The sequence below is a fragment of the Glycine soja genome, chromosome 4 (assembly GCF_004193775.1).
Source record: "Glycine soja cultivar W05 chromosome 4, ASM419377v2, whole genome shotgun sequence".
In the NCBI taxonomy this organism is placed as follows: Eukaryota; Viridiplantae; Streptophyta; class Magnoliopsida; order Fabales; family Fabaceae; genus Glycine; species Glycine soja.
In genome coordinates, this window is record NC_041005.1 from 4,759,153 (window position 1) to 4,771,167 (window position 12,015).

The 12,015-nt window shown below is 33.6% G+C and overlaps 2 protein-coding genes across 2 annotated transcripts; one reads left to right on the plus strand and one right to left on the minus strand.

Moving 5' to 3' along the window:
* Window positions 1-1,977: 1,977 nt before the first annotated feature.
* LOC114408879 (ubiquitin carboxyl-terminal hydrolase 18-like) lies at window positions 1,978-7,689 on the minus strand. The gene is made up of 11 exons (XM_028372077.1): window positions 6,996-7,689; window positions 6,629-6,857; window positions 6,060-6,148; window positions 5,889-5,974; window positions 5,643-5,805; window positions 5,378-5,501; window positions 4,920-5,077; window positions 4,275-4,359; window positions 3,784-3,996; window positions 3,609-3,670; window positions 1,978-2,959 (listed from the first exon to the last, which is right to left on the minus strand). The coding sequence occupies exons 1-11, from the start codon at window positions 7,232-7,234 to the stop codon at window positions 2,179-2,181; spliced, it is 2,229 nt and encodes a 742-aa protein (XP_028227878.1). The 5' UTR covers window positions 7,235-7,689; the 3' UTR covers window positions 1,978-2,178.
* A 3,840-nt stretch (window positions 7,690-11,529) lies between these two features.
* On the plus strand, window positions 11,530-11,937 carry LOC114408326. The gene has a single exon (XM_028371350.1). It carries the CDS (start codon window positions 11,530-11,532, stop codon window positions 11,935-11,937), a length of 408 nt encoding a protein of 135 aa, XP_028227151.1.
* The last annotated feature ends 78 nt before the right edge of the window (window positions 11,938-12,015 follow it).

The following is a 12,015-nucleotide window of genomic DNA, read 5'->3' on the forward strand; positions in this document are numbered from 1 at the left end:
TAGTCTTTTTTTACATATAAATTGTCACTTTTAAAATCGGTGGGGTTGCCGTTTCTTTCGGTTCGTTTTATATGGTTGTAAAATACTCTTACTTAATGCTGTGCAAAATGAAAAAATAGTTACCATCAAGGACATTGCTATTATGGTAATAAGCTTTAACTTATTGATATTATGGTAATAAATAGAAATAAAAGCCTTCTCAGAATCAGAAACACGTTTCAGTTATTAGTCTCTTTCAATATCTTACAGAATTTATGTTACTTGTCTTTTTCGAAGTAAACTGAAATAACAGTGCATTGTCTTTCCGTCTTTTTCTTTTTGCAAATTATCTTTTGATGTAGAAAGATAGACTTTTATAGAAATTAATCAGGTATTCGTCATTTTCATCCGGAAGAGCTGGTAATAATCCATAAATGTCAAATATTTTATTAATTAATTAATGTATTTTTATATAATTCAAACGTAGTATATTATACTCTCTTAAAAAACATAGTATATTATAAATGAAACAGGGTAATATATATAAATTATAAAATAAAATAAAAACATCATCAGTATTTTTTTATAAAATTTGTTTTTTTGTGAAACAATGTTAATACTGATAATATGGATCATCCATACAGTGGACATATAAGAAGTGTTAGGAGTTTTTAGCAAGACCATTGGAACTGCAATTTCATGATGTGCATAGAGAAGGAAATGATAGTGTATGATGAACCACCTGGTGTCATAGGAGCTTCTTTGTGAAGATTTTGTAGGAGCTTCTTTTCTTCATTATAGTTTAATGTAATTGGCCCCGGCTTCCTTGCTAGCAAAAAAACAAATAATTTATGTCTTTGTAAGTTAATCCCTTCTCTTATAGAAATAAGTCAAATTACTCTGACAAACTATTTTTCTTTTATTTCAAAATTTATATTCCACACTCTTAAAAAGAAATAATTTTACCTTGAATTTGTTTTAAATTTAATATGAACAAAAATTTTAGAGCTGGTTTTTCTCTCTTTGTAATTCTCAGTATAATTAACAAGTAGTTTAAATAAAAATGAGTGAAAAATAAAATGAGAATAACCGTGTTTGGTTCAAGAGAAATAAGAAAGAAAGAAATAAATCAAAATATAATAAAAATAACTAGTGATTCTTATACATTTTTATTTCTCTTCTCTCTCATTCTTTCTATCAAACACTTTCACTTTTTTTTTTATTTCTTTCCTCTCCGTCTTATTTTTCTTTACCAGACAAAGGCTGAGTCATTATTTTTCAAACTTGATAAAATCTTTTAGTATATTTTTTGTGTGGAGAATATGTAATATTGTCATCATTTAACACATGTTTGTATGTTTTAAAAAATAAAAATATTGATTATGATCATTGTTTCCCTTTACACTAAAAACTATTTTTATTTATTTGAATCTCAACTTTAATTACAGTTATTTTTTATATTAATTACTTTTTATCAGAAATACAGTCACTTATATTTTTAATTTATTTTTCTAATTTTTTAATTCATAAATCTAAACTACCTATATTTTTATTGTTATTTATTTAAATGATTACAATTTTATTATGATTGTATTCTTTACTTTCTCTAACATTTTCAAATTGTACCTAGATTAGAAAATATTCATACATTCCTTAAAAAAAATGCAATATACGATAATTGCTAGCGGCACTGAAAACTAGAGAGAAAGAAAGCATGCTCTTAGGACAATATTCATAATTACTGTTAAAGGGTTTGCTTACATTAAATTAAACTCAAATATAAAATATTTCATCTATCAAAAAAGAAGATATTTGTAAAATTAAAAAATATAATGTAAATGTGCCTCAAGTCTAAAAAAAATCAATTCACTTTTAAAATTTAACAACTAAGTTTTTTGACAACTATTACCAATTGCCATTTTTTGGGGAGGACACGTGTTAAGAATTAGATTAGGGCCGCAAATTGCAAATAGAGGTTAAAGGGTAACATTGCGAAAATTTTGCTTGACTTGAGAGAAATCAAGAGTAAGGAGTTATATTCTCAATGATAAAATGAGATAATCCACGTAAAAATGATACAATAAGATCCAAGATTCCAGCAAATAATGAAACCCCAGACAAAAATCTCCCACCTCACCACTTTCTTCTCGATGATGGGATAATCAAATTGATATGAACAAATGACAAAAACAGCTGCACCTAAATTATTAACTTATTCCCTGATATTTCTACTCTCTTAACTCCATTTCCTTTGTCAACTTCAGCATTTTCAGAAGCCAATCTCTCCTTCAATTGATGCATTTTAGCTGAGGGTGTTTCAGTGGAAAAACAACCATCACCATCTTCCACTGGGACATCATCATATTTATTTGCACTGGCATATCCATTGCTATAATTTGCAAAGCCATTTGAAGTTACCTTGCATTTAACCACATCTTTATGGTCTGAATCTGAATCTTTCCTTGTGTTTCGATAATCCACTGAAACAGAAGAATCCTTATCAACACTAGAAAAGCCATCAGGCAAACATGAAGAAGGGCTTGACTTAGCCATATCACTATCATCTTGCTCTTCCATGCAGACTGAAATCTCTTCTAAAGAAGAAGAGCATGTCTTTGATCCGTTGGAATCTATATCCCCCGAATCTTTGACAGCTTCAGAATCATGCATATAAGATGATTCAACACCATTACAGAAAGACTCATTAGCAACATCAATAATGTCCACATCCTTGAACTGCTCTCTTTTAACTTCAGAGTTCATTTCGGTCAAAGACACATTTTCACAGCAAGAAACCTTCAACTCTAGACTACTGTCAAATGGAAAAGCCTCGCATCCTCCACTGTAAGTCTCAGTTTTCATATCTGAGAGGCATTCAGCTTGTTCAGTCGGGCCAGGAGGCACCTCCGATTTGATTGTTTGAACTTCTGCTGTCTCTGACGATTCAATACTTTGAAGTCCTGATGGTCGAGCATTAACCCTGTCCAGGAACAAATCAAGTAACATGGCTATTACCTCCATTAGAGAGTATTTGGCACAAACTATTGTGCACAAAAGCTAAATGTATTTGCCCTTGCTTTGACTATCGAAACCATTCTTTATCAGACCTCAGACAAAGATGGTATAAATAATCTCACAAGGAACTGGGCTATGGAACTACTTTAAACAAGCTTCCAAGATTGAAGACAGAAATCATGTAAGCAAAGAAAATGTCCAATCTTGTAAAACTAAACACACATGGGAAAGCAAAAGTATACACACAATCTCAAATCATGTAAGCAAACAAGTTAAAACAGAATGCATCACCAAAGCATAGCGGACAGGATTCCCATGTGAAATGTAATACAAGCAATAAGCCTAAGACAGATTGCACTGAAAAATTAAGCCTAATTCTAATCAAAAGAGAACTTAATTAAACCTAAAATGCTAAATGTCAAACAAAATAAGCATCCAAAACAGATATTATTATATTGAAAGAAAATTTAAATGACAGAAATCAGGCTAGCCTAAGTTCAAAGGGTATCTCATCATTTAGGCCCCCCCATGAAAGATAGGAGAGCACATATATTCTGGAATAATAATGTCTGAGTGAGAGCAGTCGCCTGTTTAACTCATGATTACAAGAATACCTGCTATACAACAGCATGTATGCACCCTGAGAAAGAACCTCTTCTAATTCCACACTCGAGACCTGAGAAATATAATTCAACCCAAATAAGAATACTTAAACTTCAAGTACACCAGAGAGTTAAGTAAACAAAAAAGAAAGGGTTCAAAGCTGCATGGAGACACAATGAAACTTACCTTCCAATCATCAATTCTATACCAGTTTCCACAGAAATCTTTGATGTAGCAGATGTAATGACCAAAAAATGAAGCATTCAGCATATCAATATGTACTACGACAGCATATAGCTTATAAATATCAGATCCATCTCCAACTTCACTCATGTAAGGACTAAGATCTAAAGTCTCAGGGAAAGTTACTCTCTTGTTAAGCTTTCCAAACCTCCCACTCTGCATGTTCACAATGCCCCAGAAAAATCATGAGAAAAGTTGACAAATTCAAAAAACATTCAAGTAGTATTCAATCCTTTATAAGTACTAGCAGGAAAAAGAAATAATGTAATCGTACAGTATGGTGCATAGTCATGGTAAACTAACACCCATACAATTTACACTCGAGGCACATTTCAAGAAGGCAAAATTAGAACAAATCATAAGAACTGATATTTATATTACTTAAAACATCTCTCAACAACTTGGCAAGATCATCCAGATCAAATTACTCAGACCTGAAATCTTTTCAAGGCAATTGTGAGAATATTTGGAGCTTGTTTCACTGTGAGACGTTTCCATGCCTTGACATAACCCTTGCACCTGCAAACAGCATAACTTAGTTAAGACAGAACCTGCCTGACACAAAAGCACATTATCAAATGCAAATATTTGAATTCTATATTTCATGACATAGCAACTTTTTACCATACAAGTTCCCTATATATAAATCACTTTCCAAATTTAGTGCCTTGGTCACAGAACACACACACATCAAAATGAAGATAAATAAATAACTAAGACACCTTTAAATAGGAAATAAATTGACTAAGAATTCTGGTATAAACAGGACAAAAGCAGCTGTTCAATTAATTTTAAAAGTATTTTTCAGTTAAGAAACACTAAGGTTATTTAAAGAATGAATTAGTAAGAGAAATTGTGTGTTAGGCTACACATTAGTTCTGTTATTTATTGATTGGTTTACAATCAATTAGACCATAATCTCAGCAGACCAAAAACTATTCTCTAGCCTAATAATCGATAACGGGTAATTATAATTTAATGAACACAAATATGGATGGTTGACTATATATTCTAACATTCATGTTAGTGTTAATAATTTATTTACAATAATTTTTACATATTTTTCCAAGAAAACTTACCCATCACATTTATACATATTATCCCCATGAAGCCACTCCTTGGCAGTAAATTGGTCTAGACATTCCTCCAAGGAAGCAGCATCTCCATGAATTTCAACAGTCAAGTCCATCATATTTTCATATTGATTTGAATTCTTCTCACATTCGGTGCAAATCACCTATTTTTTTTGAGGAGGAAAAAGAAGAACATGACAGATGGCAGTATCAGCAAGAATCACTATATTGCTATAATAATTCTAAACTATTATTCTTAGGGCCTCTTAGGATGGACTAACTTCTTCGGCTCATGAGATTGGAAGAGTAAACGCAGAAAGCATCATCTAATCATTTCATGCTGAGTTGCCAACAATACCATTTTGTCACTATGTTTCATTATTATGCACAAAATGGCAACAGACTAAAAAGGTGTCCATACTCAAACCAGAGAACTTCAATTATAGTCTGATTAGTCATCTAACCTCAGATTGAAGGTGGCCACCAAAAATGTGTTGGATAAGGGTTGTTTCCTGATTCCTAGGGGGGACAACTTTTTCTCCACCAAATTCATCAAGGCAAACAGATTGCATAGCATCAATGGAAAACCTGCAACAGCAATAAAATATTGGAGGGAGAAGAAACCTTTAGTGTCATACCAAATTAATTATAAGATAGACACCATTCCAAATAGTCGATGCAAATTTCACTATAGAAAGTCAAATAACATTGCTTCAACAACAAAGAAACCTCATGAACTCATGAGCATCCTCTTGTCTTCCATAACCCAGTGTGCCACTGATATTGGGCAAACGAGAGAGAATATTCATCGGAGAAAACGCCTGAGAACTTAGCCTTACTTTTTCAACATGGGTTTCAAATTCGCACAGAAAGCACCAATCATTATGGCAGCCTGAAAAGGCATATCTAACCAAGGTAAGTACAAGGAATAACCAAGGTCCACCAAGAATGAAAAGGTCTAATTTGTGACATTACATTCTCTGTGGTGACCCTTCTCCAATAGAAAGGCAATAAGTGGCCTTGTGAATGAGAGACATTGGAGAACCACATTCGCAAAGCAGCTGCACAAATTTGCAATGTAAGTTAAATTCCGCCAGAACCCTCTCATTGCAATCTATCAATGGTAGCATGCAATAAAAGGCAAACCTGTTTCCACAATTTAAGAGTCCACAAGGAGGAAATCCTGGTTTGTCCCAGTTAAACAATTTGACAAATTCGTCATAAGGAAAGAGAACCTGGAAAACCAAAAACAAACTATTTGGGCACAAAAGGCACTAAAATATATAAAGATTCAACTTGGTAGGGAATGTATCATGTAATTTTACCAATATATTCATAATTTTTTTTTAAAAAAAAAAGAGAGAGAGAAAAACTTTGGTGTTGTTAGTCTACTGTTTTGAATAACAGTTTTCTATTTTCTAAAATACAACAACAAACAGCCATCTCCTAAGCACTTGAACAAAGTACTTTAAAGATAACAGAAGAGAATGAGCAAACATCTCCTAGTTGTTTCAGTATTTTGGTTTCTAAAATACTTGGTTTGGAAACAATTTTTACAACTTAGTAATCAAAGAGGCCCTTACACGGAGATATAAGGTCGGTGTAGTGGTGAAGAGAGAAGGGAAGGGGGGAGAGGTTGTGGATTCGGATTCCCCCTTGAACAAAAACTAACAATACTAATAACTAACATTAGCCAATAAAAAACAGGCCCTTACACTTTTAGGCTGCTTGATAGTCCTGGATGTTCCACGACCGCATTCAGGAATGAGGGCAATTGAAGAAGTACATGTACTCCTATTCACAACAGCAGAAGAAGCCTTGAAAACTCGATTAGTGACTTCAGTTTGAGCCAAATTCATCATCACACTGGTGCTGCTGCCCTGAAACTCCTTGCATCTCACCTTATGCTCGGATTTCCAGTGCATCTGCTGGCATGCTTGTGAACTGAAAAACCAACCCAAAGTGTAAATTCTCCTTTCCATTCAGCTAAAAGAAACACAAACACACTGAACAAAAAACAAACAACACCATCAAATAAAAAAACTCGACAACAAAAACCAAAACAAACAAACATGGACGAACCAGTATCGAACGGATTTGCATCGCGAACACTTCTTGTTGGCGGGGTTGCGACAAACGGCGCAGAGAGAATGGTCCATGAGAAGGCCAGGAATAGCGTGAGCGTGGAAAGTGGCGTCAAGGTCGAAGTACTTGGAGGCGGTGTTCTTGAGAAGCGCGTGCAGTCCAATCGCCAAGACGAACGCGTAGAATACGAATTGGAGGATCCATTTGAGATCGGACACTCCTCCCGAGAGAAGCATCTACGAATACGATTATCCTTTCCGCGCTGATCCCACGCCTTTTCATTTTCATCTCTCCATAATAACCGAAAATCGATTAGGGCTTTCTGATTCTGCCTTCCTTCCTTCCTTCTTGTTAGAGTTAGTGATGTGTACTACGTTTAGTTTCCGTTGTTCTCTTCTTGTTCTTTAGTTTTCTAATTCTGAAACAGAACAAGTGGGAGGGATTAAGGAGAAGCGGTTTCTTTTTCTTTTTTTTGATGTAAATAAGGTTGGATTGGAGCATTTCACTTGTTTCTTGAGAGAGAAAGTTGAGTTAAGCAACCTCAATTTTTTCTTGGCCTTTTTATGTCGTTGTGAGTGACGTGCTCTGCCGTTTTCTGTTTTGTTTTGCCTGCTCTTTCAATCTTGCTTTTTCATTTTCCCTTTCTCGAAGCACAAGCAATTATTCGTTGCACATGGACGGTGCTTTCTGTTTGTTTGGATTAGTGCGTGTTTGGGTAGTACTCAATTTTAAAGGATATTCCACGTTTCAACATAAGCTTTCAATTATAGCTTTTACGTCTTTTAGCTTCTTAAGGTGATAATCTATGTTAGGAATGTGTTTCCAAGTACACTGTACGAATATTGTAATGTTGCAATATGTTTTACTAATTAACATTTAATTATATAACTTTTTAAATTAAGGAATTAGTTTTTAGAACATATTACTAATTACTTATTTTTTACATTGTAATTTGTAATCATCAATGTTAGTAAAATTTAAATATAGTACTGTGGTATTAATTTTATAATTTTCTTTTTTACAATCACAAGTCTCCTATGCCGAAAACATTTTTGATCGAATCAGATAAAAATATTATAGATGAAAAAAAAAACCTTAAATATTTTCAATATATTTAATTAAGGCGAAATAATTTCACATCAATTAATTCACATGTTATAATAAATATTTTAAATATTATATTTATAATAATTTTTAATTAATTCACAATACAAGGTATCAATATTAAACATTTAAAAAATAATGTATAACAAATTATTAGGTTTATATTTTAAATAATTTAATACATTTTTTAATGTAACAATTGGATTGATAAAATCTAACATTTATTAAATATTATTGAATTATTTTGTCAACATTTAATCATAAGTTATTATAGATGATAAATTTATTTCTTTTTATAATAATTATTTTAAAACTCATAATACCAATATTTTTAATCGATTGACTATGTAAGACTATTATACAGTACCCATATATAATTATTAAACTCTTTTATTTATATGAAAACTTCTCACATATTATGAGAATAAAAATAAAATAAAATATAATAAATTATTTTCTTAAAAATAAATAATACTATTCAAAAATTATTTTCATATTCTAATGTCCACACACCGGTAATGGAATTACCTTTTTGTGGATATAAATTTGATCCTTAAATTAATATTTATTAGTGAAGGATATGTAATTACCTTTTAACTACTCAAATGAGCCTTGAGGTTATACCGTGGTCTTGATGAGCCTTTCCAAATTCTAACTCACATAAACTCTTTATATATAAATATATAAAATAATGCAGTACTACTAGAAAAAATTAAACTTGTAAATAAATATGAAAACCATCACATTTTTTAATTCACGTTACTAAGGAAAAAATTTGTTGTCCTTAATGATAAGAGAGATGGGAGGAAAGGAAGATACTCCAAGTTCCAACTCCAAAGATTTGGTGTATGGAATCCACTAAACGTGAGTTTCCAAGGTTCCCTTGTGATTATGAATCTATTGCGAAGTCATCATTCACTCGTCTTTTCAAATCCTCATGTCATATAATGATACATCACCATCCATATTTTTAAACATCTAATCATTGTCATTTTTTTATCTCTCTTCTCTTATCATATGACATATTACATATATTTATTCATTTTTTTTTCTCATTTGGTTGTCATATAGCATATTGGATATTCATAAATAAATGAGATTATTTTCCATTTGTTTATTGTTTAGGTCGTCGTTGTGGTCTTTTCATAATTTTTTGGGCGTGAAGTTCTATAATTAATCAATTAAAGTGGTTTTTTTTCATAATTTTTTTCTTTTTTTATAATTGGGTGGGAGATGTTATCTCTCTAGAAAGGTTAGTCACCCAGTATTTTTTTTAATCTTTTTACTGATGCTTCTATTTACTATCCTTATGTTATTAGAGGAGCTTTCCCAGAGATTAGAAACCACAAGATGGATCGATTTTTGTAGAAAATTACAAATGAAGAAATCAGAAAAGCTTTCTTCTCTATGGGGAATTACAAAGCTCCTGGTGTGGATGGTTTCCAGTAAGTTTTCTATAAAAGACAGTGAGATGTGGTGGGGGTTTTCTTTTGTGACCTTTTTTGGAGTATTTTTGAAGACCCCGCTAAAAAATTAAATCCCTTAATGCTAACCTTATTTCACTCATCTCAAAGGTGGAATCTGTGGTAAACATGAAGCAGTTCGGGTTGATAAGTCTATGCAATGTATCTTACAAAACTGTGACAAAGATTTTATCTGCTAGACTTAGAAGGGTAATGAAGGAGCTTATTGATCCTTGTCAGTGCAGCTTTATCCCTAATAGGCAAAGCAGTGACAACACTATCATTGCACAAGAAGTGATCCATTCTATGAAGAATAAAAAGGGGCAACAAAGTTGGATGGCAATTAAAATAGATTTGGAAAAGGCCTATGACAAAATTAAATGGTGTTTTGTTATAGACACCCTGAAGGATATTGGCTTCTCGGACATCTTTGTTAACTTGGTAAGATTTTGTATTTCTACTCCCTCTTTTTCAGGTGCTTTGGAATGGTGAAGCCCTTGAAATGTTTCTCCCTCTAGAGGTATCCGACAAGGGGATTTCATTTCTCCTTACCTCTTTGTTTTATGCATTGAAAGACTTTTCCATTTAATCAATTATGAGGTGGAGCAGGGTCTATGGAAACCAATCCAACTATCAAGAAGTGGTCCGAAGATCTCTCACCTTTCTTTTGCATATGACCTCCTCCTATTTGCAGAAGCATCTTTGGATTAGGCAGAAGGTTTGAGCAACACCCTGTATATTTTCTGTAGAAGCTCAGGTCAAAAAGTGAGTGTGGATAAGACCAGAATATTTTTTTCTAAGAGTACTAGAGATCGAATTGCCAATAAGCTTGGTTATCAAAGGATGACGGATCTTGATTAGTACTTAGGTGTTCCCCTCCACCATGACAGAGTCTCAAAGCAAAACTACCAATTCTTGCTTGACAAAGTTAACAAAAGATTGAGTAATTGGAAAGCTTCCCAGTTATCCTTAGCAGGTAGAGTCACTTTCACCAAAGTTGTGATCTAAGCTTTACCTAATTATGTAATGCAGACTACCCTCCTCCCTGCTACAGCGTGTGAAGAGATTGACAAAAAAGTGTCGTGGTTTTGTGTGGGGCCATACTACAACCTCTACAAAAGTTCATTGGCACAATTGGGACTTAATATGTATCCCTAAATATAAAGGAGGTTTTGAGCTTTAGAAAGCATTTGTAATGAATCAAGCTATGTTGATGAAGGTTAGCTGGAATATGTGTACGAGACCCAACAATTTATGGGTCAGAATGATGCCTTCAAAGTATAAATGTGAGGATGACGTACTCCCTGTTATTGACCAGCATAGACAAGGGACAAATTTATGGCAAGGGATTGTAAAGAATTGGGAACATTTTAAGCCAAACTTAATTTGGAGGATTGGCAATGGTAGGCAAGTTCGGTTTCGGGAAGATTATTGGGTCCCAGGGGTTAGAAATCTCAAACATCATTGGATTATTCAAACCAATGTTAGGGAGAATATTCCAGTGTGCTTCTTTGTTAATGCAAATGATGACTGGAACTTGGATCGAATGACTAAAGAGATTCCTTTGAATATTGTTCAAATTATTAAGAGTTTGAGGCCCCCCTAGAGCTCAGCACACCATGATTATGTGGAGTGGGATAAGGTTGTTGATGGCAAGTTCTCAACGCTTTTTAAAGGAGTGTGGCATTGGGATGGGCCTGATCTCATAAAGTTCCATCTCTGGAAGATCTGTCAAGAAATTCTCCCTACAAATGCATTGAGAGTGCATCAGCATATGGCAATGGATGATAAGTGTCCCGTGTGTAATCTTCACCCAGAATCACTACATCATGCTCTTAGGGACTGCAAGTGGGTAAACAAAATATGGTTAGCCTTTAATGTTTTGCCTAATTCCTTGCTTTTCCAACAAGATGTGGGTAACTGGGTTGCTACAAACCTGGTTAAAACTCAGTCTGCATAATATAATGTGGAACACTGTTTTTGGTGTTATTTTGGACCGCTTATGGTGGAGGCGCAATGAATGGGTATTTCGCAATAAATTGAGGGACACTAATGCAGTGGTCATGAATGTTAAGAGCTTTCTTTGTGACTGGAATAACAACAAGAAGCTCCAGCAAAACCTTACTCCAGATTATATCAATGTCAGTATTGAGGAAGCAGAGCGGTGGAAAAGACCTTTGGAGGGATTTGCAAAAGTTAACTGTGATGGAGCACTTCATCATATAGCTGCTATAGCTTCGTGTGGTGCAGTGCTTCATAATGACGATGGTGTTTTCATGCAAGCGTACTCGAGGAGACTAGGACATTGCTCAATCTTAGAAGTTGAACTTTGGGCGATTTTTCATGGTCTAAATATGGTGGGGAACTATTAGGTAACAAACTTAATAGTTGAAACGGATAATGTGGAGGCTATTAAGTTGTTTGATAGTGGAAACTTTACGGGAAGTCAG